At 40.3% G+C, this 26,947-nt stretch overlaps 1 protein-coding gene across 1 annotated transcript in view; it reads left to right on the top strand.

Annotated features, from left to right (window-relative positions):
• GPR158 (G protein-coupled receptor 158) overlaps positions 1 to 26,947 on the top strand; it is a 187,172-nt gene that overhangs the window by 124,515 nt on the left and 35,710 nt on the right. Inside the window, exon 6 of the mRNA XM_071428788.1 lies at positions 9,300 to 9,409. Coding sequence (XP_071284889.1) covers positions 9,300 to 9,409 — 110 coding nt within the window. The remainder of the gene's footprint in view (positions 1 to 9,299; positions 9,410 to 26,947) is intronic.

Here is a 26,947-nt window from a genome sequence, read left to right as displayed (position 1 = left end):
TTTTTCACATATGAAGTAGATAAACTAGGACATTCAGTTGACTGTTGTGATTTACCCAAGTGGCGTGTCACATGGAAGAAAATGTATCTGAGCAAATGAAAGAAGCAATTGGATGATAAAAGTTAACTGGCAGAAGAAGCAAGTATTTTAGAAGATATTTTCACTTTGCAGCTTCCTTTGAATTTCTACTTTTAAATTTTGCATCAGCATGAACAATTTTTGGTGTGCCTATACATTGCTGAGATAAAACATCCTGATGAAATTATTTCTATTAATTTTGAATTATGTTTTTTGAATGTAATGCAAACTATGAAAATAGAAGCTTTGAATGATTAAGTAGCCCAGCTTCTCCTCTGTATTTCACTTGTGCTTCTCGTCTCAGCCTTAGTGTGCATGAGCCTGGAACCCTGAATGCCCCATCTGCTCATCTCTGCTTTTAGTTGCTGCTGGCAGATCACATTTAATAATCTTCACTTAAAACCTGACCATTTGCTTGATCAGGAAACCCACATTTTCATGTATCTTTCAGTATTTAACTGGAAAGTAATTGAATACCTTTTCATATAAGTTTAGAAACATCAAGTGAAAGAGTGCAGAGCATCAGTGCTCTTAGCATACACTGCTCTTAGCACTCTTTCTGAAGTCAGATATTTTTTAAATATTTGGGTAGTTGCCTTTCAGTGAAGTCAATAGCTCCAACTCTCTTACTAGCCCCTAAGCATCTTTAAAGTCAGATCAATTACTCTGCATTAATTTTGTACTTTCAGGCTGTGGTTGGTGACCTGTGTGGGTCAGGAAAAGCATTTTGCTCTGTACACAATTAGCTAGGTAGATTCTGGTAGGCTTTAAATTTTCAAACTCAACAGTTATTGTTGTTTTTGAAGAATCTTGTTTAATCTTCTTTAAACACATTTTAAACTTTCTGAGGCAGTGACTTGATTTCAGTGGAAACTTCAGACATCCAGCCAAGTCCACATCTGGCCAGTTCAAGTGTGTGAATTACTGAGATGAGCCAACTCTCAGGTCCTCAGTCCTGACTTCTGAGGCTGTTCAGGCTGCTTTTAGGGTAACTGTATTAAACACTGCGAGGTTGTCAGCAAACATATATATGAGGGATAGTCATCTACCAAAGACACAGAAATAGCTGGCACATCAAAGCAGATGGGTAAGAAGGTCACTTGAGCCAACCAAGCTTAGCTACTTTTTGGACTCCCTAAAAAGTATTTATGCTTCTTTTGATTTATAGTACTGGTGAGTTAGAAGTACATTTGAGTGAGAACAGGGAAAGCATGGTGTGCAATGCAGACTTTATTTTCTCTTCTGCCTTACATGGGACATTATTAAAACCAATAGATTTTTTTTTCAGCCTGGATTTTTCAGTGTTAGGTAATTTCTTCATTGTGCTACACTTAGGCATGGTCTTGGTGGAACTTCTGAGCCTCAAACCTTATCCCTGTCTTGTACTGCTTCTGCAGAAGCATCCAGTAACCAGCAGTGGTCAGGAAGACACCTTTCTTGGACAAACATTTGCCCCTAAGCTACTGGGCTTTCCACCTCCAGCACCTCCGTGCCTATAGCCCCTTAGACTGGGAGACCTCATACTTCCCAAATGATCATATTTTACCTGTTCATCACCACTCCCTGGGCCAGGACCATTGAAATCTCTCCTTGTATTTGAGAAGTTTGCAGCTGAAGTTAAATAGTTTATTCTATTGCACTGAAAAGCTAAGCATGATCTCTGTGTTTGGAAATAGATGCAGAGAGCGTACATGATAATCCAGTGTTTCAAGGTAATTTCTGTTTCTCCTCAGTTCCTCAGAGGGTTCCCACAGCAGTCTAGGGCAGAGTTCTAGTCCTCTTGGTAATACTTGTTTTTATGCTTTGTTTTTCCCCAAAGAAGATGTAGACCTGGTGTGCTCTCTTTCTCTGTATCTCTTTTCTCCTCTTGTTTGTGAATTGACACTTGGAGTGCCCTTCAACCCTTAGCATTTATAACCAGTTCAGCCAGGGCATCAGTTGATGTCTCTCATAAGCTAATGAATTGTTTTGTGACAAAAATTTTATCCTTTATTAGGAAAAAGTCTTGGATTGCTCTTCTCTACTGTGTGGGCCTTGTTGGGCATAAACATTTATTTGTTGTGATCAGATCTGTCTACAGACTGCAAGCATGTCTCTTTCAAAGCCTTTGTGGATTACATGTTAATTTTTTATTATTTGATTTTAGAATGCTATTCATTAGGCCAAAGGAAATAGGTACAGTGAAGCTGGATCATTAATAAGGCTTAAGCAAAGGCTAAAATTTATGGTGAATAAGTGCATATTCAAGCCATGCGTTCAAGTAATTTATAAATAAATATTTCCAGAGCTGGTAGGATCTGTGGCATATAACTTTTTCTCTTTTAATTGGAGGAAATACATGACAACATCTTGGAAATCACATGGATGTTTATATTTCTCAAAATAGCCTATTCAGAGTGTCTTGTCAATAATTAATTGAGATCTCCCTTATGAACACAGGAAGGAAAAAAAAGGCAGAAAATAATTGAAGATATATCTGTAAAAGACATAGTAAGTCTTTTGTAAAACCAGAATGATGTTGAAGGTTCTGTTTGCTTAATCTCCTGTCAAATCTCTCAGGGGGCTAAATGAGCCCCACTGTAAAATATGCATTCTGTAAAGAACATTAGAGATATCTTGTTGCTGCCTGATGGAGATGAATCCAAAGTGTAATAAAACCTAGTGCTAGCAGAGCATTCTGATGAATGAAGTTCTAGAGTCTGCCCTTTTATTTTACACTGGTGCTGGTGGTCATGTGCTTATACTGGGTCATGGTCTTCCAAAAGACTTTACAGGCAAAACATGTCTTTGCTGAAACACAGACAGGGGTTTAATATGTATTAATAGATATTATACAATAGGCAATGAAAGAAACACCAATATCTACAGTTGAAAATATAGTGGGAGGGAAAGGAGGATTTCAGTAGGCAGAATTTCAAGCTGGACTTTGTGTGGGTGATGAGGAAAAGTTTGTCTTCTTTCATGGAGAAACCCAGAAGATCTTACTTAAATGGCTGCAAGGATTTTTCTTGTGACATGCATCTTATCTGAAATGCATTGCCTCCAGAAACAAAGTGCTTTCAATGCTGTGTACTGGGAGGTTGATTCAGTTCCACTTCAGAGGCAGGAATAAAACCTACAGAGTAGTTACTGTGGTTTTGTGCAGCAAGTGTGTGCTTTACAGAGGCATTTGAGCTAATGATCCATGCAGCTCTGCTTTAAAATGGTGAGATTTGCAAGGATAGCAGGGTTTGATGGTACTGTGTGCTCAGAGGCCTATTATAGTAAGATATAATGTCTTAAAAAGCACACGTGGTTTAAAAAAATGGGATGGAAATGGAAGGAAATGTTCTTCCATGATTAGGCTAAGTATATATTCACTGTTATCATACCTCTAAGATGCTGTGTGTAGCTGCACTGGAAATGTTTGTGGCTGGCTGGGTAAGGAGCTGTGCCTTCGCTAATATTGAAGCAGATGATCTGAGCTGTGACTCATGTTTCCAGCAGTGGTGCCCAGAGTGTGCACAGGCTCATGAATGCCTTCACTCATCCCATCTGTTGAGATGGCACTCTGCCCACAGAGAGGGGATTGGGCCCTTTCCTAGGAAGTGTAGTGCCAGACTGTTATGAGTTTGGATGGCAAGCTTATCTAACATTGCAAACAGCATCTCTGCTGCAGGAAATCCCTTCTCAATGTTAGCACTGAGGCATTAATAGGTGACTTGATTTACCCTGGAGGATATTTGATGTGTTGGAAGAAACTAGTGAAAGATGGCAGAAGGAGGAAGGCTGCCCATCCCTGAGCACGGCAGGACACTGAGAGGAAGTGTCTGAAGGCTTGTTGCATGGCAGAATTGCCTAGAGACAGCCCTAGATAGCTGTTGCAGTCAGGCAAGGACAGATGGTGTTGGGCAGTGGAACAGATCATATGGATCTCTTCACAGTATCTCCTAGATGCTTGTTAATGGAATTAGCCCAAAAGGCATTATCTGTGTCTTGTCCTGCATTGAACTGTGCAGAGTACTTGCAGAAAATTCTGAATTTAATTTAATTTCTGAATTTAATTCAATTTAAAAAAGGAGAGAGTCTCCTGTAAAGTTCTTTGGTTTAAGTGAGCACAATTTTAAGATGAATTTGATTATTTGCAAATGAGAAAAAAAATTACTTTTGCATCATTTTTGTCTAAAGTGGGTTACTTGCACCTCAGATCCATCAGCAGATGATGCTGGTACTCAAATTTTAAACTCCGAGTTTCATTTCCATCGATATAACGTGGATAACATCTCTGACCACAGCACTAGGAACTAGATTAAAGGTCCTTTCCAACCTAAACCTTAGTATGGTTCTACAACCAAGGGCAAAAAAAAGAAGAGTTGAAAAATTTTGAACACTTAGGGGTTTTTGGAGTTAAGGTCCTGTTCAATTTTTTCCTGTTTAGTTTTAAGATTTTTAGCACTGGCAATACATTTATTTTTTAATCTCCTTGGCTTCTGGTTTGTTGAGGCATTATAGTGTTGCTTATTTCCTCTCAACATGAAGGATAGAAATTTGATGATTGTAGAGGAAGATGAGTTTTTGATCTATTCGTATGACTTCTTTGGCTTAAGAATTGAAGTAAAAAGTACTTGTCTTAGATACATTACAAAATTGTTACAGCTGGCTATAAAGTGCTTGGCTTAGTCCTCCTAATACGGATTATTAATTGACATATAGTGAAGCAAATTCCCTAAAAGAAATACTGTAGTGCCTTTCTAGTCAATGGAAATGTGTACTTAAAGCCTTTAGGCCAAGCTCCTGTCCAAGTGCTGAAGCTGAACTTTCTCAAAGTATTTGTTTTTATCCCTGGGTTATCTATGGAACTTGCATTACTAGGCCTGATTTACTAGACCTCCTAAAACAGCATAGGAAGAAATTATATGTTTGATTTAGGCAGACTGAATCCCAGTCACTGTACTTTGGGGAAGTGCACCGTATTAAAGTGTTTTTGCCTGAATCTGGTGCCATGGTGAAGGGCAGAATTAACCATCTTTTAACGTGCACAGTAAAGTTAACCTGAAAGACAAAGGAGCATTTTGCGATGCACAGTTTTGCTCACTATTATGTAATATGCTCACTATGTAATAAAGGTTGGTTTTTGTTGGTTTTTTTAAAAGAATCTTTTTAAATGCTGTTTATCTTCTAAGAAGCAATGGCACTGAACCTATAAAACTCATTAATTCCCTTTTTTATTTTTGTGTGGACAAACTCTGTTATGTCTTTGAGTGTTCAATTGTTCTGTGTTCATTCTCTTTGCACTTTTACTTTCCTACTTGTCCCAATAAGGAAAATTTGCTGTAATGTGTGAGGTGCTTTTATTGACCTCAGCTGTTGTCTTTGGAGTGTGTGTGTGTGTGTCTGTTCATCGTGTCAGATGAATAACTGAGCTGGCTGATCGCTGTGTCAGCAGGCTAAGCCCCTCTTCCGTGTCCGTAATTCCCCAGCTCTAAGCACACTTGACAGTTAGCTGGTGACCTTAGGAAGTCTTTTCATCTCTGACTCCACAAGTGGTAGCGTGACTACTGGAACAATGTTTTGGCAAGGATAGTAATAGCTTAAACCACACTGAGTTTAAAAGCAAACATCCAAACGCATTTATCCAAATGACAAAGACGAGTCACAGTTCAGGAAGTCTCACGCACAGCTGCAGTAACTGGGACATGAGCAGCCACTGTCTGGCTTATCCTCTTCTGATTTCCAAATAGTTTTCCCCAGATCTCTTTGTTTAAGTAGCAGAAACTGATGTCTAGTATTTAAGTGGGTGCCAGGAGCTGGCAAAACTACTGCGGATAACACATTTCTTTATGTACAGTAAAGATGTTTTATTCCATCCATCAGCAAAACCTCCCAGCATTTTTAAGAAGATCGTGGTCTGTTGCATTGTAAATGCAAAAAGAGAAAATGAAATATTGTCAGATTTTTGGTGGGCAGGGTAGTCTTATAGAACTGAGGGATTCCCTTGTTCTGCTGAGAGCAGCCTGGATGTGTGGGTGAATCTGGTGCTCATCCTAAGCTCCTCACTTGCAGCTCAGCAACCTTTTGCTGCACATTTGTCATTGGAAGAAGACTTAGCTCTGGGGATAACAGTAAGGAATGGGGGCTTTGATTAGGTAGAAGAGGCTGATACAAAACAAACCCAAGACTTCTCTGTGTTATGTTCCTCCTTTTTTTGGTTTCGTTTGGTTTTGTTGTTGGTTTTTTTGGTTTTTTTGGTTGGTTGGTTAGTTGTTTTTTATTTTCTTTTTTTTTTTTTTTTTTGGTTTATTTTGTTGGGGGTTTTTTTCTGGATTTTTTTTTCTTTTTTTCTTTTTTTTTTTGCTAGGGAGAGTGAGGGTTGGAGTGCAGCAGTCATACTTTGGACCAGGTTCTTTGCAAGAATTGTATTCCACTTGCATTGGAAAATTGAGCAAGGCTTCTAAGGCACGCTTTCTGTAGCCCATTGGCTCCAATCCATTAAAGATTTTTCCTTTTAAAAATTGTGCCTCTAAAATTCATGGTGCTTATAAGAGATGTAATTCTGGCAAGAGAGGGAGAGGGAAGTCACCTGAACATCCTGGTGAGCCCTCATGGGAATGGGAATGACACATGCTTAGAATAGCCTTCTGCAATGCCTAAGAAGAAAGCAAAATGTAAATATAGTAATTCTGGCTCTTCAAAGCCTGGATCCATGACAGACCATGTGCAAGAATAGGTAGAAAGGGACACTGGCCTTTGTGAAGGCACTGTTACAATTCTCCATCATATAAACACAGGAAGATCCAAAAGAGGCTCAAGCTTGGATGAAGTCTTAGATCTGCAGTATCCTTCACTACTGGGTGAAGGAGCAGTTAAAATGTGTCTATTTCAAATGGGAAAATGACAACAGTTTCTCCAGCAGAGCCTTGCCTCTGCAGCCTTCACAGTGAGCTGTGACGCCAGCTCACACCAGGCTGCATTTGAAGTGGTGGTTTCTTGGTTGATATCCAGCCAAATGCCTCAGCTGCTCATACAAATGATTCAATGCAAATCAATGAGATTTTCTAGACACATGCAGTTAATGTTTCAACAAGCAGCAGCAGATGAAATTGCTGTGTCAGATTGCATGGCAAAGAGAGCTGTTGCCCTTGTTCAGAAAATTCTATGCCTGGAGAGTTTTCAGACCTTCCCATTTCAATTATCTGAAAAAATCTGCTTTCAAATCAACTTTGAAATGTTCAGAGTCTCTGTATGCCAGTCTTTTTTTGACATTGATTTTCTTGTTTGGAAGAATCAAAGATGAAACATGGTGTTTTCTACCCCCCAGCAAACCTCAGGAGACAAGTTACTGCTATAGACTTTGCTCAGGTTCTGCAACTGTCCTAATATATAAAACTGTATATTAGGATAAGAGGTCATTGCTGCCATTCAGTTCTTTCTGAGAAACTTTTTGCTGGATGCTCTGTTTGCCCAAGCATGGTCATGCATATGTGGATCCATTTTGGTTTTCCAGCTGATTTTCCAAGGGGAAAAGCTGCTGCCTTTCCTCCATGGATGATTTCTCAGAATCCCAGAAAATGTCTACATAGAAGCATGTCAAATCAGGGTAAAGTTTTTCACCCAAAGGATGGTTGGGCAGTGGAACAGGCTCCCCAGGGCAGTGGTTACAGCACTAGCCTGGCTGAGTTCAAGAACCATTTGGGCAATATTTCAGGCACACAGTGTGTTTCTTGGGGTGTCCCATGCATCAAGGAGTTGGACTTGATGATCTTTGTGGGTCCCTTATAACTCAGTACATTCTGTGATTCTCTGCCAGCCCAATAACAGTGAAAAAAGCAGATTAAATTTGCAGCACAGTTTGATTCAGCAAATCATATTTTTAAAAGGAATAGTTTGATTCTGCTGTATAAAAAAGCATTCCAGTGAAGCACAGCAGCTTCCATCTCTCTCAGCCCACATCTGCCATTTTTGCCCCCACTCTTCTAAAGAAGTCTATGTCACCCAAAGGATGTAGTCCTGGGCTTCTGGCCAATATCCTGAACTTGAATTCCCACGCAGAAGAGCATTTACTTAGGAAAATAATATGTGGCAGCCAGTAGGCACAATACTATCTCTGCTGCCAGAATGTACTGACTGTAAATGAAGCTGTGACAGATGGCCTGAAATGTTTCAGTGCTTGCTTTCTCTAGACCAGGATTACCTAATTAATTTTTTCTATGGTGCATTGGGTTGCTTTACCAGGTTCTGGTCTGACACATTGAATGCATGGGATCTAAGTTTGCTGGACTAAGCAGGGTCTACGTGTGGGGTAGGGGCAGTTTTCCAACAAATCCCTGGGACAGCAGGTTCCTGGTGGGACCAGATGAGTGAGAAGAAATATGGGATCAACCCTCAGGACACCAGGGACAATGTCTGCTGGAATGAGAAGAAATGGACTCCTGATTCAAATTGTGACTGAGTTTACTGAGCAACCCTGTTTTAGAGAAGAGTAGTGTTTTACTTGATAGTGAAGCTTCTATCTGCACTATACCCACAGAAGTAGCTTTCTTTTACTCTCTATGGAGTGTTGTTCTTGTGCATGGTCCTTGGTAGACAGGGCAAAAGGCTGGTAGGACATTTTTTTATTGTGGTTAGAGAAATGCATAGGTGAGCAAAAGGGTTATTTTCCTTAAGAAAGTGGGGATGCATAGGGAGATTTGATATAGCTTAGGTGAAGTATATGGGGAAGAAAGAGTTAAATGTGTCATTAAATATTTCATATTTTGGATAGAAAGAGGCCAGTGCAATAATTTTTAGTTTGGCAGGGAAAAATGAGCAGCTATTATTTTCCTAGGTTTATTAGGAGTGACTTTGAAGTGTAACCTAGTAAATACAGCCTATCAAACCAGAATTAAACCAGCTGCATATTACTTGAATTGCTCAAGGAAAAAGTCCTTTTCTGTTCTATCCTCCTCTCTGGGTACATGTTTTCACTCAGTTAAGAAAAGTCAGTGAAATTGCATTTAAAAGTGTTGTCACTTCACAGTCTGTCACAGGGCTTTTGCCAGCTCCCTTCAAAAAGGAGTTGGTGCCCAGAACTGTGCCAGCTGGTTGATCTGATCATCCTGATGCTTTACTAGAAAATCTAAATATACAGCAGTACGAGCTGAAATGTGTCTGCTGTCCTGTTTTGCAACTATTCTGCATTTGAATGAAGAACTACTTTCTCATGAAAGCAGTACTGAAGCTCTCTCTATCTTTCTGTTCTATAGGTTGTCATTTTGTATTTTGAGCCAAGTATATTTCGCTGTGTTCTCCTAAGATGGGTTCGTCTTCTGGGCTTTGCTACTGTTTATGGAACTGTGACACTCAAGCTGCACAGGTATTTCACATATTAATTTCCATCTCTGTGGGAGTATGTGCAATCTGTGTGGGTACTTAGATGGAAGAGCTGCAAATATTATCATAAACAAGTGCCATTTCTGATTTTAAACCCACCGTGTATTTCTCCTCCATTTTCCTGCTCAAATTATATGCTATTAATCTGAGTTGAGAGCTATGGATGCTGACAGGGTTTGATGTAAATATATATATGCATTAACTGTTAAATTGTGCAAGAACCCCTTTTCACAGGAGGCGAATGTGTTTTCATTGAATATAAAAAATACAGAAGCATTCATAGAGTGTTCAAAAGTTTCCCTATGAAGTGTTCATAGAGAGATGCTTTTGGAATGTTTAGACACAGCAATGGTGGGTAAAGCAACAGACTATAGTGTATGTACTTACTGTGTTTTCTTATGGCTCTTATGTCAAGGGCTGTTTTCTTCAGGCAATCATAGCAGGCAAGCTACACACTCACAAACATCTGTACCTGTCAGCAAAAATATGAGGCAGATTCTGGGTTCCATGGGCTTGGCAGTGCATTCACATGTGACTCAAAGACTTAAGATTTAGAGGCCCAACTTAAATTCCCACTTCTACAGTCCCCTTAAAAATTGAAGCCTTTTCTGTGTATGCTGGATAAAATCCCTCTTTAAACTTTAATGAAAAAAATTACTGATACATTCTGTAAGTATCTTTATTCAAGCAAAGAGATAAGCAGTATATTGATACTTGAACATAATAGATGAAGTATGGTCACTTATCTTTTTATCTTAGTTTCATTACTGTGTTGGCATGTTAGATAGAGAAGGTTTGATATTATGCTTGTAAACTGAATGAGAACTAAAAATATCTTGTGTTTCATGATGCATTTTTGACTTGTCACATTTTAGGTGGAAACCTCTGTTTTCCCATTAAAACAGAGGTCCTTCTTGCAGCTCCCTTTAATTTGGATCCCTGGTGTACACTTAGGCTAGTAAACTGTAATTGTGAAATGCTGTGTCTGGCCACATCTTTGCATTGAAAATGACCAAGAAAATCCCACACCCCCATAGTATTTTCTGGGATGAACAATTTCTGATGCAAAAAGTAAAACAAGTAGAGCAGTAGAGAAGTGGGAGCTGGTGACTTTGCTTGGATGCTTTGTTACCTATAGCTCAGACAGATAAAAAGCCTGAGACTGTGCGTGGCTCATGTTGTCATTGCAGTTCTATCCTAACAGGTTCTTTATATGATTGTACATGATGTGAGGAAGCAGCTATCCTGACAGGACAGTTGATCTTCCATTCATATTAAGTGAGGATAGGCTGCAAAACTGGGCAGAAAGTCTTCTGCTTTGCCCATTCAGCTGTCTGGTGTTACTTGGCAGCTGTGCTGACAGGGTCAGCAAACAAGACAAAATTGAATAAGAAGCCAAGAATGCACTACATCCTCATCCCTGGTCATCACAAAGCAAGGAAGGATAGCAGCAGACTGGACTTTATCAATGGGACAGTAGCCTGAAGGCTGAGGGAAGTGATAATTCTCCTTTACTCAGACCATATCTGCAGTGATGTGTCCAGATGTCAGCAAACGTAGATGAGTTCAGTGAAAGGCCATCAAAATGGTCAGGGCTTGGAGCACTGCTCCTGCAAAGAGAGGTGGAGATAGCAGGGCTTGTTCAGCATGAAGAAAATGTAGCATTGGAGGGACCTAACATGAGTTATCCAACACCTACAGGGAGGTGAAGCCGGGTTCTTTACAGCAGTGTATAGGCGGAGAACAAAAGGCACTGACAAATTGAAGTAGGAGATTTCAACTTTATACAATATGGATGAATATCAGGGTCAATGTTATATGAGGAAAGCATTTTCAGTGTCTGGTTGATTAAGCAGTGCAGGTGGCTGCTCATGGGGTTATGAATTTCCATACTTGGAGGTTTTCAAGACCCAACTGGGTAAAGCCCTGGGCAACCAGGTCTGGATTCAATGTTAACCCTGCTGTGAGCATTGGCTGCCCTTCTGAATAATTCTGTATTTCTTTGTGTAACACAAAGAAGGGAAAAAACTATGTAGTATGTTAATCTAGAATTACTTTGTCTAGGAGTATATCTTTTGTTTTCCACCCAGATATCCTGACCATTCCTTTCCTACATTAGTGATATTGTGGTCTTTTTTGGTTTTGAATATCTCAATCCCAGAGTGTGCCTTGCAAAAGACTGAGTCAAGTTAGATACATATTTTATTATACACATTCACAGCAGTTATGCTGTTAGGAACAATGTGATGTTAATAGAAATTTGGTAGAAAATTTTGGCAGATCTAATTTAATCCACAGCTCTTACAAAGCTGAGGAATGGCTTATTGCAGACATGACAGATAATCCTGACAAGCACTGGTTCCCTCCTGCAGCTAGGCTGTGTCCTGCCTCAGGGAAGAACCAATTGCCAGAAAGGAACTTGTGATTTTTCTGAGTTAAATGGGAAAACCAATATTGTGTAAAGGTAGCTGTTCATGATAATGAGAAAGTCTAATGCTGTAGCTCTCAACAAATGAGATGCTTTGAGAAGCATTGGAGTGTGAAGGTTAACCAAAGCCAGGCAGGAGTCACTGGACACGCCTGGGGTTTTTGTAGCTGTTTAAATTTTCCTGTAGCTCCTCACTTCCCAAGGAGGTCTCAGAGGTTTTGTTAGGGTCAAGCATCAAGGGGAAATCAGAAAAGAAGTCAAAAGCAGATGCTTAAGGAAGAGTAAAAGAACAGAGAAGTCATGTACTGATTCATTCTTTGAACACCTGTCACATCCAATTTCTACAGTGCCTCATCCTTAATTGCCTCTTTCTTATTCACTGTGCATTTTTTAAATAACGAGCTGATGTTTGTGGGGGTGGAAGGATAGGGGCATGGAAATGAGCTTAATTTAAGAAATCTAGCTGAAGAGCTATGAACTTAAAATACAATACGTTCCTTAACAATGAATTTTTCAAAATAATTCTCTCAAGAAATATTAATGTTTCAAATTTAACCTTTTGGGTTTAAAGGAGCTGATGTTGCACCTTTCAGTATATTTCTGTAACTGAAGACTCTCTGTGTCCTTTTCAAGCCCTGTGTTTTATGAACAGCTTATCTCATTATTTTTAATATTTTGTGAACTTCTGTCACCTTCGTGTCAGGATTAATACAGAATCCTTAATTCTGGACTAAAGCATAAGAAGGAAACAAAGTAACATAAATATAGACAAATGTATGCACTTGTGTCTGTATACATAGGTTTGCTTTCAGATATTTCAGGAAAAGGAAACCCAGGAATGGGGTCTCTAGTTTATGGGAATCTACATTTCTGGTATTAGTAAGAGAAACAAAGGAGACTGGGAAAGTGAGGAGAATGAGAAGGTGTGGGGAAGGTGATGTTTCAGGTATGAGAAACATGACAATGACATAATCCCCACTTTTTTGTAGCAGTGGTGGTGGGAGGGAGTGCTAGTGGGAAAACAAGATGTTAACACTATGATGCAATTCTGCATTTCATCTAAATGCTGTGCTAAGATTATATTGCTGTGCTTTGCCATCTGGTACAGTTGGAGGAAGTAGTGGACCTTCCTACAGGTTTTGGAGGTGGTAAGGAAAGGAGTAGAAAAGCAGTGTGGGTAGTGTGCAGGTGTTTAGAGGCATGTTTTAGTGGGGGACATGGATTTGTGGCTCATTTGGCAGTGTTAGATGTATGGTTGATGATCTTAAGGGTCTCTTCCAGTGTAAACAATTCAATGATTCTGTGGTTCTCTGGATTGTGATTCAATATCTTACTGAAGAGCAGACTCAGGCTAGCAGAGAACCCAGAGAGGATGTCAGTTTGCTTCTTGAAGCGTCAGTGGTGAGGGCATGGCATCCTGTTCCAGCCAGGACAGGTTGAAGTTAGCATCAGCCAGGAGGGGCACAGCCAGGACCCTGGGGTTATTGGATATTGCTTCACACCACGTGCAGGGGGACTGAGGGTGGAGGGTGGGTGGCACAAGGGGACAATTCGCCTGGGAATCCTTTGCTTGATTTGTAACTCTGGTGTTAGTATTGCTTGTTGTTACTGTTTCTTTTCTTATTTCATTGCTAAATTGTTCTTATCCTGTGATCTTTACCTTTTTGTACTTTCATTTCTTCTCTTCATCCTGCCACAGGGGGAGATGGGGGGGAAGTGAGCAAGCGGCATGTGGTCTGGGGTCTTACACTGAATTTGGGAATGCCATTCCTAACCACAACACATGGCATATATGGCCTCCCCTAGGTCAGCTAGGGCTGGGAAAGAGGATACAGATGGCCTTGTCTAAAAGTGTCTGGTGGGAATGTGGTGTGGAAAGGGGCAGAAGGTACCTTGGCAGTTGGAACATGTACAGCTGGATTGGTGCATGGCCAATATTTCACAGGTCATGGGGCCAGTAGGTGACACTTCCACAGTACCAATACACCACTACCCAGTGGTTCCATGAAATGGGACACTAGGGATGAAGCACTGCAGAGAGAAGTTTTGTCTGGGAGAAGTGGTTGTTGTGTAACTCGGCTTAAATTGGCAAGCAAAGTGAGATGAGCATGGTCTGTAGTGTTGAACCACCCTCATTTTTTGAAATGAGTCAGGCCCTCAATTCTTGGTTGGTTAAGCACTCAAAAAAAGTGGAGGATTTACTTCCTGTTGAATGATCCTTTTTTCTTGTGGAAGATGAGAGTGAAATTCCTTTAGGCAGATTCATTCACTGTTGGATTTTGCCACTGGACGTGGTCCATAGTGATTTCTGTAGTTGTTATCTCACATGAAACAAAAGGAGGAAAAGTTGTTTTCAAGGCAGATGTTACTGTTGCAGAAATGGAGTGTGCAGAGTGCTGGTCTGATACTGCCTTGTTGAATTGCCATTGCTTGGGTTTTTACTGCTTTAACTTGACTCACAGGATTTCAGTGTATTTGCAATACAGGAAAGAAATGGTTTGGTCAAGCTGTAGAGGTTTTTACACTGTAGGGGCTTTCTATAACTATTCCAGCCATTTGTCTGTCTCTTCCCTAGAAGTGGCATGTTTTGGCACCTGATGTATTATGAAATGAGTCCTATAAAGCTTTGTGAAAAACAGTTTTGGGGCAGAAACCAGACCTTATTCATGCTCCCACAGAGCAAAGGCTGAAATCCACAGCACCAGCAGGTCCCTCTTTGCCTGGTCTGCCCTGGGTGGTCGGTGGGCACACTGTGCTGGTGGCTCACAAACTGTGCTGGTGGCTCACAAACTGTGCCTCAGGCCTGGCTGCTGGAGAAAATAGCAAAGAAACGATGACTTTAGGGGCTGGTTACAGAGTGAAAAGCTGGGGGATGCAGGTTAGGGAGAGAAGAAGCTGGGCTTGCTGAAAAAGTGTCTGCTCATACAGTAGGAGTTCATAAGGAATGAAGTTTCACTAATTAGACCAGTCATGGAAAAATCTGTTTTCTTGTTTGCATGCCTTAACCTAATTAATTAATTTCATGAGTATAATTCATGCCTCATGCCTGCTGCAAACCTTTGCTACTTTGTTTACTTGTTTTTATGGTATACAACAAAACAGAGCTTTAGACAGTAAACTCCGTATAGCACTCTTGCATGGTGCACATTCAAGATGAAATTCTTATTGTTGCAGTTCTTCTAGATTAAATGAGTCATATTGTTGTGCTGTGGGTTTTTTTCTCAATAAAACCTACATTATTAAAATCCTATTTCCCTCTTTTGTATCCCTGCCATTCTCAAGCAATAACTAGCCTTAACTACACAGTATAATGGTTCAGTTTCATATTTATGAATAAAATATCTACTTTCTTATGTATAAACTAGGAAAATGTAGCACAGCTGTTAAAAAACATAGTGTAGAATTAATCTTGATGGAGTACAATGTATAAGTGGGACTAATAAACATTATCTTAAAGCAAGAAAATCATCAGCATATAATGTATTTAAGATTAATAGGGCACTGGGATCCTGGAAAATATTCTCATCCATATTCCTATTAATATTTAATTTGTATAAATTGTTGTAGATACAGCTGTACAGTTCCATGGGCTGGTGTTTTAATCACCTTAATGTAGCAAACATTCTGCTATATCATAGCAGACTGTGTTTGGCTAGGAAAGTTGAAAGAGAAGATAAAGAAATTATCTGGTGTTTTAATATTCAATTACATTGTTACCATGATTAGAAAAAAACCAGCAGTGTGTTGGAAGGCACTTTGTAATGATCCACAGGTATCACAAGACCTCTCAGATGTCTTTTGATGGCATGCCAGAGCACCCTGGCAGATATTGTGAGAAAGGACTGGTTTTGCACATCAGGTTAACATGATAGCAGAAGGGCTTCAGAGCTGGAACAGGAATCTGTCCTTTCCAAGGATATCCAAGTCCAGGACCCCCTCAGGTAGCAAAACTTTGTGCTGTGAGGCAATACCTTCCAGGTAGATGTGCATTTGTGCATGCGTTGGCAATGCCAGTAATAATAGCTCTACAGACTGGTTTTTCTCACTGCATGGGAAGGATGGAATTGGTCAGTGGACCAAGGTATCTCTGCTGAGTGGGATTATTGCATAAAAGGAAAACCAGGCATTGCACTACAATACTTGAGTTACAGCTATTTGTGGAGGAGAGGGATGAGGGTGTGAAGGATGTGACTCACAGACAGGCTGATCACAGTGGAAGCAGAGATTTTCAGATCACATCCACTGATTGTCAGTGAAGAACCATGGCTGGAGAGGAGGCTTCTGGTGGGCTACTGTGAAGGATGAGGAGTAAGCCTGATACTATTTAGCATTTTCAGTTGCAATGAACAACCAAGAACAAAATGATTACTCACAAAATTTGTGGATAATGAAGCTTGGTGAAGTAGTAAATTCTGTTTCAGAAAGTCTAGTAATGAAAAGTATTTTTTACTAAAATCATAGAATATCTTGAGTTGGAAGGGATCCACAAGATTCATCTAAGTCCAACTCCTGGCCTGCCCAGGACAGCACCAGGAATCCCACCTGAGCCTGAAGCATTGTACAAATACTTTTTGAACTTAGACAGGCTTGGTGCCATGACCACTGGCCTGGAGATGCTGTTCCAGTGCCCAACCACCCTCTGGGTAAAGAAAATTTTCCTAATATCCAGACTAAACCTCCCTGACTCAAACTCAGGCTGTTCCCTTGGATCCTGTCTCTGGTCACCACACAGAATAGATAGAATAGTGAATATTACACACACACACACACATATATATATACATATATATATATATAGAAACAGAGATCAGTGTCTGCACCTCTTCCATCACAGGGAAGTTGTAATGCTGATGCTGTCTCCTCTCAGTCTCAGACCCATGAGCCAGCTACTCACCCATCACATGATGTGTTGATCCACATCTTGTGCAGAAGGGCTCTGTGAGAGACAGCATTGAAACCTTTACTGAAGTCCAGAAAGATTATATCAACTGTCTTTCCTTGATCAACTAGGTATGTTACCTTTTCATAAAAGGAAATAAGCTTTGACAAGCAGGATTTTCCCCCCATGAAGCCATGTTGGTTCTGACCCATGACAGTGTTGTACTTCAGGTGTCTTTCAATTACTTGCAGAATAATCTTCTGAATTCTACCAGTCACTGAAGAGATAATAAAAGGCCTGTGGTTTCTAGGGTCATCCTTTTTGGGACTTTGGGATGACATTAGCCATCTTCCAATCAACTGGAACCTCCCCAGATTCCTCAGACTGTTCAAAAACCATTACCGGAGGCCTTGCAATGAATGATGCAGCTCTTTGAGTGTCCTTGGATGAATCCCATCAGGCCCCATAGCCTTAGAGGGATCCAGCTGGAACAGCAGATCCTGTAGAAGTTCAGAGCCAACTGGGAGTTTTTCATTCTCACAGCCGTGGTTCTGCAGCTCAGGGCACTGGGACCCTCTTACCCATCATCAGTGTTGCAGACAGAGGCAATGAAAGCATTAAACATCTCTGCCATGTCCATGTCCATGGTGTTACTGTCTTAGTCAGAGAGATGCATCTGAGTGCAGCCAAAAGGCAAATTATAACTAGGAACTATTTAAAGACAAAAAGTTATGGAGAATAGAAGGTTAATCAGTAGGGAATTGATTTTACAACAGGAGACAACATCTTTGAAACTCCTATAAATTCAATATGTCCTATTCTTGAGATTCATTTTTGAAGGAGGCACACAGTAGGTGGTTGTGGTTCAGAAAGTATTTAAGGGCTGGAAAAATTCTTGATGCTGTGGAAGCTAATCTGGTTTTTAGATCCACAAGAAGATTGAGAGATGACTTCTTCTGCAGTGTATAAATTAGGAGGGAGAGGAAAAGTAGTCACAAAGGACTCTTTAATCTATTGGACTGAGGTTTAATAAGATCTGGTAGCTGGAAGCCAGAGCCAGAGAAATTCAAATGAGCAATCTGGCATACATTTTTCTCAGAAGGGTGTTTAGCTATCAAAAAATCCAAATAGATTAGAGGTGCAATGAGAAATTTTTTGTGTGCTGCTTTCCAGTTCTAGACTGATTTCTCTCTTGGAAGATTCTGTAGTTAAGTACTAGTACAAATGGCAGGAGTTTCAGTAGAAAAATGTAATGGTCTGTGTTATACAACTGATCAAACTGTTTTATTTAGTAATTAGTCCAATACTTGGCCTTTATTTTACAAACATGCAATAAAAAGTATATTTAACCATTCTTTCTAGTATAGATTTATTAGGATAATAAGCATATTTATAGGCGGAAATGACAGATAGTGGTACTGTTTGTTGGAGTGCAGCAGCTGCTTTGACATTCATTATTCCTGATCACTTATTCTAATGTAGATCTTAAGTACTGGGGAAAGCACTCCCTGGACCAAATATTCTCACATATTAGTTGCTCTTTTCTGGATTTCTGTGGAGGCAAAAAATTGCCATAATGTTCTTGAAGAATTCAGTATCTGATCAGTGGTAACCAACCACTGGTGACAAAATGCTGTGTTGCTCTGCTGTAACATGCACAGGGGTAAAACTCATTTTGCTCATTTAACATTGTACTGCTAGGCACATTGATAGATGCTTTTCTGAAAGAGGCACAAAATGCTCTAAGAATTCTTCATGAAATATATTGGATCCATGATCTGAGCTGGAAAGACCAAGATAATGTTGACTTGACTGCTTGAAGCTTGGAAATGCATACACAGTAGGTCCTCTAGAAAGTTTCAGTAATAATTCTGTTGCAAGTGTTTACTTATTCCTTTTAGAACTAATCTGTAACGTTTTCACTTAATATTCACTACAAAAAAAAAAATTGTATTAAAAATTAAAACAGTTTTTCTGCTCTAGATTATTACAGCACAGGACAAGTTTGGGATGTTTTTGAGTCGTGCTTCCTTCCTGTGCTCACTGTGAGCCTCTGTTCATACTTGCATTTACTGTATATGGTTCAAGCTGGAGCCTCTGTTTCTGGCAAATCTAAAAACCCTAGCTGTTAATAATCAGTGTAAAATTTTGAGTGCCTATTTCCAGTGTGTGAATTAAGTTAGCTGTGAGTTCTAATGCTGAGCTCCATTACTCAGGGGTCTCTGAGTCTCTTCCCAGCCATCAGCAGTGCTGTGCTCTGCTGGGTCAGGTGTCCTGGTGGAGCCAGGTTCTGCTCTTGGCTCTGCTACAGCAATGTCTGCTCTTCTTCTGAGATCTTCTTGAGCAAAAAATCCTTCTCCCCCTTGCTGGGCTTTTGGGGAGATGCTGCCTGTTCCTCCCAGGTGTGCCATGGGGAGGTTACAGTTTTGTGTGAGCCCCTGCTCTCGGCAGGCTTGAGGCAGGCTGTGCCTCGAGCTGGCTTGCACAGAGTTGTTGGGAAGTGGCAGCCACTCTCATACCCACAAATCTTACTAAGCTTTTTGTTTCTCCTTGCCTGCCTTTTTATACAACCATTAAGCCTCTCTGACTGGTACCTGGTGAGGACACACCAGTCCTCACCAGTGGACCTGTTCTTATTTTCACCATTCTGTTCTAAAAAATGTCAGGTTTTGGCAACCAGGGATTCTCTGGTTCTGCCTTGCTGCTGTATGTGGATCAGGGCCTTTGTCATAGATGTTTTTCAGCATTTTTTGATATTATTTTCTACTGTTCACTTGTGAATAATGCAAATAGGCATTACATGTCTGAAATCATACTTCAGTTCTAACTACATAAATTCATGGCCTCTAAACAAAGAGGAATGTCAGAAGGTATTGTGACAATTTCACCAGGCTAGTAACAAGAAAATTGATATGTATAAGCATGTATGGTACCATTGTCTTACTAAAACAAGACTAAAAATCTATGAACTGTTTAGTTCCAGATGTTACAATCAAATTTGTGAGCACATCTTCTGTTCTTCTCCTCGACTTGCTTTTCTAGTTTTTGCATGTGACAAGCTTTTAGAACTTCTTTCATGCTACTGTTTTGTGAAGTTATGTTTTAAAACTTGATATATTAAATGATTTTTCTTAAACCATGTATTTTCTAGTTCCCCTATGGTTTCCTTCAGTCTGTAAATGATCATCATATATCCCTGAGATATTTCTCTAGCACCTCAGAAATCACTCTCTTGTTGGCTTTGAACAAAACTCCATATAGTGCTGAGAGGCTTGAAACTGATAAAAGAGCTGGAATTACACTGTCTCAGACATCCCTTAGTAAAAGCCTTAATTGCTTTATGCAGGATCTTGCCTCAGCAGTAAGTCTGCCTTCTATCTTAGACTGGACAGACTTTTTTTCTTTTAAATCGGATTAACATAATCCAGCTCTGGACTTTGCTCCTCTGTACTTTTTCAAATGCTTTGGAGAATGTGGCTGCAATGACCAAATCTCAATTCTAAGTTTCTATTCAATTTGCAAATGATACTTTGCTAGTTGAGAAAATGTCCTGTGTGTTGCTGTGGGATCCTTGTAGGGTGTGATTGTCAAACTTGTGTTCAAGTTGCAATTGATGGCTTCTGGTGAGTGTCAGCTGCCATTGGCCTGTGAGGAGCAAAAGCCCATTTTTGTTGATTGGTAAACCATGAGAGTGTTGTACCCAGGAAAAAGAGTCATTGACTGGTTTGCCATGTATGAATGTATGAAAATGTAGGAGTTTGCCAGCACATATACTAAGTAATGTCCAGTTTTGTCTCTGGCTCAGTCTCTTGTAATGAAATTTTGTCAGTGCATATCCTCAGAAATACTGGCTGATGCTCAGTTTGTTTGCTTCCTAAGATGTTGCCTTAGGTCTGGAAGCCCAATCAACAAACTCTCACTGTTTTTTGCATTCTTTTTTGAGATTTGCACTCACGTGCGCTGCACAGCTGCACCATCAGGACCACAGATGTGAGCAAGGCACAAAATCTGTGCTGACCATTCTGTGTGTTTTCATGCTCTTTTTAATTTGGGTGGCAAACATAATGGTGATGCCCACTGATTATTTATACTCGTCTTTGAACTTTGTTTCTGTGCTTGCTGTTGCTCTCATGTGACATTCTGGCATTTGTTTATCTTTGCTCAGAACACTCAGGTCTCATCAGAGATTCCCAGGATCTTTGAAAACTATTATAACTACCCTGGAATTCTTCCTGAATGGTTTCTGTGATAATAAATGGCTTTTATGTTTCTGGCTGAAAATTTTGGTTTGCCAAAGATAAACTGTCTTGCCCAAAGGAGAATGTATGTGCAATGCCTAGAAGCATGGGGCAGGTCTACCCAAACAAATGCTCTTACTTGATTTTTTCCCACAAGATACAACATTGTGTGGGTACCTAAAAGCCATAGAAACCTGCAGCAGTGTGCCAAACACAGAATCATAGAATAATTTAGGTTGAAAAATACCTTTAAGATCGTTGAGACCAACCATAAACTTAACACTGACAGGATCACCACTAAACCATGTTCCTGCAGGCCACACTTACACATCTTTTAAATACCTCCAGGGTGGGTGACTCAACCACTTCCCTGGACAGCCTGTTCCAATGCCTGACAATCCTTTCCAGGAGGAAATTTTTCCTAATATTCAATCTAAACCTCCTTTGGCACAACTTGAGGCTAAACTGAAAAAAAAACCTAATTCTTAACAAATAACTGAGGTGTGCCTCTCACTAACATAGGGATGGTGCTTCCAGTCCTGATACTGGTGTGCTTTTCAGCTAATACAGCATTTCTGTGCCATACCCATAATGTCTCTTGAAGATCAGAGTATTGCACAGTTGCCTTAGCACTGGCCTAGTCCATGTCCTCCAGGTTTTCCCTTGTTAAGGCACTCAATTATTTCTTTCAAATTCATATTTGTATTTTGCCTTACAGAGGCCAGGTTGCATATTTAGCTGTCTTTATTTCCCTTCTGAAGAATCAGAACTACCTACTTCATTGCTTGTTTGTCAGAGCACCAAGTGATTCTCTCCATTTAAGCTGTTGCCCTGTGGCAAGCAGCATAAATCACCATAAAACTGCAGGTCATTTGGACTCTTATGAATGTGCTGTGTTCTGCCAGGATCTTCCTCAGTTCTTTGTTCCTTGCCTCTCCAAAGCTGAGCAAGACCAAGAATGAGGCATGCTATTATCCTCTTGATTCATACATAATTTTTGTTGGTAAAAGCTATAAACTGAATAATATCCAATTATCTATTTATTTATATGTATATTTAACTTGCCAGCTTTCAGAATATTTGATCACTAAGTAACTCTGAAACCACACTTATTTTGCATTGTCTGTGCATTTACTTTGAACACTAGGCAATCTTTCAGCTACCATTTTGACTTCTGAGCCCTAATTCACCTTAAGCTTAATCTTACAATACTTTGTTGGTTCGTTCATCGCTCCTGTGGAGCCACCAGCATTGCTGGTTTAGTCCTGTGCAGAGTTTAAGAGCAGGCAGGCTTGTGCCACTCCTCAGTCTTTCTTCAATCAGGCATAGCTCTAGGTAAGGCATCTTTTTCTTGAAACACTATCACTGGTGTTTGAAGAATATAGATGTCTTGTCTAGCACCATCAGGTGCAGTACAGTTTTATTGTAGATTTCTTCACATGCCTTTTTGCCCCACAGGTCTTCTGAACCCAAGTTCTGTTTGGGTAATTTAATTGCACACAAATTCTAGTGGCTGTTTGAAGGGCTGATTCTGGGATCCTAGTAATTCCTTTCTGAGTTTTTCTTTTCAATTGAATGTCAGCCACAACCAGGTCTGTTGCTCAGTTTCTCCACCTCAAATGACAATGACCTTTCTCATAGGTACATTACAAACTCTCTTGTTCCCTCCTTCTTTGTTTGAAATACCACTGCTGTGAAGGAAGTCCTGCACTTTGAAATGTCAATGCAGCAGCTCCTGAGCTTGCTGCCACTGTCTGTGCCTGCTGCCCACTCCTCAGTGCTCCTGCTTGCACAGGCACAGCTTGCCTGGTGTAACTCCAGGCACTGTGAAGCACTAAAGCTTGAGCTGGGAAGGGGAGATTGACCACAGAGAACTGAGAGTTGTCTGCATTTTGTTTTTTTTCCTTCTGCAGTGCTCAGAAATCATGCAGAGCCAAAGTCTGCTTTCCCCAGTGGGCACAGTCCAGCGTTGTGTGGCAGGAGGAGCACAGCCACCAGCTGCAGCAGCTCCCTGCCACACCTCCCTAAAGATGCAGATTCCCCTCAGGTGACAAACAGCTTCTTGAACAGAGTCACAGGGCAGCCAGGATGTCCTGTCTGTGACATCTGCAGTCCAGCCAGAGTGCACAGGCCTTCTGAGCAGAACCAAACAAAAAACCCAGCCCAAAGCCCTTGAGACTTCAGCTGTGAGGCTTTTTTGTAAGAAAAAAGGTAACATTTATAAATCAAGTCAGTGAACTGTGTAGTTGTTTTCTGCACCTTTTTACTAGAAGTGTAGTGACAGTGATGTAGTAAAGTCCCTGTCAGAGGTCATTCTGCAAACCCAAACAATACTATTTATCCCAAATCCCAGAAGGGTGGGCTCAGCAGTTTCTGGAATAAACACCAGACTGACAAGAACAGCAAAACTGAAAGATATTGGAAATCAAAACCAGCGAGACAGGTTTTGTAGCTGTCTTCTCAGAGTGCAGTGAGCACTGAAGCTTTTAGCTGTGTCCCAGGCTTGCAGCCTGGATCAGCCCCAGCAGGCTGGGTGGGTGAAGAGCTGGCAGCACACCCTGCCCTGGACAGCCTCAGCTCTGTCATCATGCAGCATTAGCATGAAAAGTCAGGGGCATCAATGTCATTTGCAAGACTTATCAGATAGAATACAGAAACCAAATTATGTATCAAGACTATTTTCAATGAAAACAAAGTGTGTGTTCTGTTCCTTTTTGTCTCCATGCTCAGTTAGACCAGGCTTATTTGTTTTATTTTCATCTTCATGCTACATGAAACACCACATTTAAGCTGTTTGTTATATTCAAGAGTCCAAATCTGTTTCTTGTGTTGCATGGATGTCACCAAGTCTGAATTTGAGTCAATGTCTGACTATTAATTCAAAAGGAGTCTTATTAATTCCCCCCCTTTTCCCCCTGGTTTCTTCCTTGGGTTATTTGTTCTGAAGCAAGGTCATTGCCACTGCATTTCTTAGCACCATTTGATGTCTCTCTAATTGCAATATTTATTTTTAAACAACTACTCTCTAAAAAACAGCTTGGCTATCAACACTTCTAATGTGTATGTGACCACAAAGCGAAGATGGGACTCTGCCCTTATTATCTTTGCAGAGATTATGGAGTTTCAAGCTTATTGCATTTTACTCTCATTCTGTTCAGTCCATGTTGTTGGCAATAGGGTCCCATTACTCTAGATTGCCTGTGGGTAGATTGCCTGTGTCTGTATTTTTTACATCTTTTACATTTGATTTCAGTGAGAATACAGGAGTGTTTTATCTATCTCATAGCAATCAACTGTTGCTCTTTTGTCCTGAAAATTGTGGCATTTAGATTAGCTCTCATTATTCTTGTTTTTCTTGACAACTAAACCTTCAACTGCAATTTAAATTATAAGTTCTTTCATTATTTTATGGTAAAAACAGAAAACAACAGTTCGTGGAATTCAGCATGTCAGATGATGCTATTTCTTCCTCTGTGAGAAGATGAGAGTTAGTATTTCTTGCAGTTGGCTTTTTTAACTTGAGTATTTTATTGCAGAATGACAAATAAAGAGAACATTTCATTTATTTATTGAAGTTGTATGTTGCAGGGATGTATATAACCATGCAGAGGAGTCTGAGTAATTTCATTTCCCTCTTCATCAGAATGGGTGACGGTACTGTACAGCAATAAATTTGAAAATAAAAGTGAAAATGTATACTTTAGTGGGCCCTTGAGAACATAATTTGTGATGCTTTGTAGAATATTCAGTCAAAGCTCAGAAGATCATAGAACAAGTTACACAAAAGTGCTTCTACTGCTGAGTTTTTAGTACTAATACAGTTCTAAAGCATATTAAATTTTAATATTTAACATCTGATTAAAAAGCTTGTTACAGAAAGCATACCAGTAAAATATAGTTTCTTCCATCTATACACCTGTGTATCAACTGCACAAAGCTTACAGAGTCACAGAAAAGCTGAGGTTGGAAAGGACTTCTGGAGATCATAGAGCCCAACTCGCCTGCTCAGAGCAGGCTCAGCTGGATCAGAGTTCTCTGAGCCGTGTACAATCGGGCCCTAAACTCCTCCAAGATTTTTGTTATGTTTACATGGATTTTCCAGGATTTCAATTTCCTCTTATGTGGACATAGGACAGCACTCAGAAGTGTCTGCTCAATCATCTTTACTGCCTCCCCTCAGGTATTTATATACATGGGTAAGTTTCTCCCTGAGCCTTCTCTTCTCCAGGCTGAACAGTCTCAGCTTCTCCCCTTTGTAAGGTGACCAAGTCCTTCAGTCCTCGTTGTGGCCCTTCCCAGGGCTTATCTCCATGAAGTCCATGTCTCTCTGGTACTGGGGAGCCTGGAGCTGGGCACAGCACTCCAGCTTTGGTCCCACCAGTGGGTAAAGCACAGGATCACCCCCCTCAGCCTGCTGAACATGCCCTGCCTGGAATGGTCCAGAAGGCTGGTGGCTTCTTTGCCACAAGGCTACACTGCTGGCTCATGGTCAGTTTGATGTCCACCAGGATCCCCAAGTCATCCTCTGCAAAGCTGCCTTCCAGCCAGTCAGCCCCCAAAATGTGCTGCTTCATGGGATTGCTCTTGCCCAGCAAGTAATTATCAAGACATGCGACTTTAATTATTTTCACAAAATTTAAATTCAGATAGACATTCAGAAACCAGTTTCCAAGAAACTGTAGCTTCCTCACAAGTACTCATGATAAACCTAATTAGCATTTTTTTCTGATTGCTGCACATTGCTGAGAATAAACATAGTTGATTGAGCATTTACCTGGCAATAGATCATGGAAGCTTATCAAAGAATCAGATATTGCTGACACTGTACAATGATTCCAGGCTACTATTCTTTAAATTTCTTATAATTGTATGTTTTATTTTATATGCCAAAACAGGGTTCTTTTGTACTGCTGTGTACTCTGCTGCTTGCACAAGTCAGGCTGAAACTAATCCAAGCATAGGAATCCATAGGGATGCATTTTATCAGGTGTCAGTTTTATACAACTGGGGCTTTTTGACTTCTGGATTTTCTAGTTATTTGTCTTGTTACTATGGTATTATAAACTGAAGAGGTGCATTCTTCTCTTTCTTCTGTTTTTGACTTTGTTCTAACCAGAATTTGTTTTCTGCTTTAGCTGAAAAACTGTTTTGGACATACTGATGTTCACTGTCTTACACAGGCACTTGTTCTTCCATCAGGAGAGGTGTTTGGCACACTAAAGTACCTAAAAAATTCTATTTTGGTCTGCTTACTTTTACTGTAGATTTTTTTTTTCTAAATTTCTTTGTGAAGGAAACAAGTAAGTTGGGCAGTTTGTCAGGGAAATTCGTGTGACTCTCAGCTTGGTTATGAACTAATGTCTGTTTGTCCTCTGTGTCATCTATATTTAGAAGAAAAACAGGAGTTTGGAGTAATGAAGGCTTGGAACCTTTGTTGTTGTTGCTTTTGAGAGTGGAGAATGTAAAATAAGATGACTAGCAAAGCAAGGGGAGGTCTGTAGTAGTACTGCAACCTCTCATAGCCATATCTGCACCTCTGTATTGAGAGATTAGAGACATATTTTTATATGATGTTGTTCCTTCATGTTAAGTATCTCCTGAGAGCTTGGATCTTGCAGTGAAAGACATGAAGCTTCTGAGGAAATGTTTGCTATTTAACTTCATGTTAGATTTTCTATTCTACAGGCCTGCACTGCTCCTCCATGCCAGCAGCTGGCCTCTTGCTTTCCCCTGTGTAGGAGATGCTTGACATAGTCTGTTAACTCACACCCCAACTGCACAAGGTCCTCAGCAACCTGCTGTCATTGATCTGGCTTGAATCAGGGTTGTGTCCCTGATCCCCAAGAGAATTTCTCAGTTTCTCTCTTCCAACCTTGGCTATCCTGTGAGTTAGTGAACCAGAGATGTAGTAACTCCCCAGATGCCGGATGAGCTTTAATTCTCTTGCCAACATTTTCATTCCATCCCATGTAAGCT

The sequence above is a fragment of the Agelaius tricolor genome, unplaced genomic scaffold (assembly GCF_023055355.1).
Source record: "Agelaius tricolor isolate 1412-34295 unplaced genomic scaffold, bAgeTri1.0.p SCAF_6, whole genome shotgun sequence".
Taxonomy (NCBI): Eukaryota; Metazoa; Chordata; class Aves; order Passeriformes; family Icteridae; genus Agelaius; species Agelaius tricolor.
This window is presented reverse-complemented; position numbering and strand designations above follow the sequence as displayed.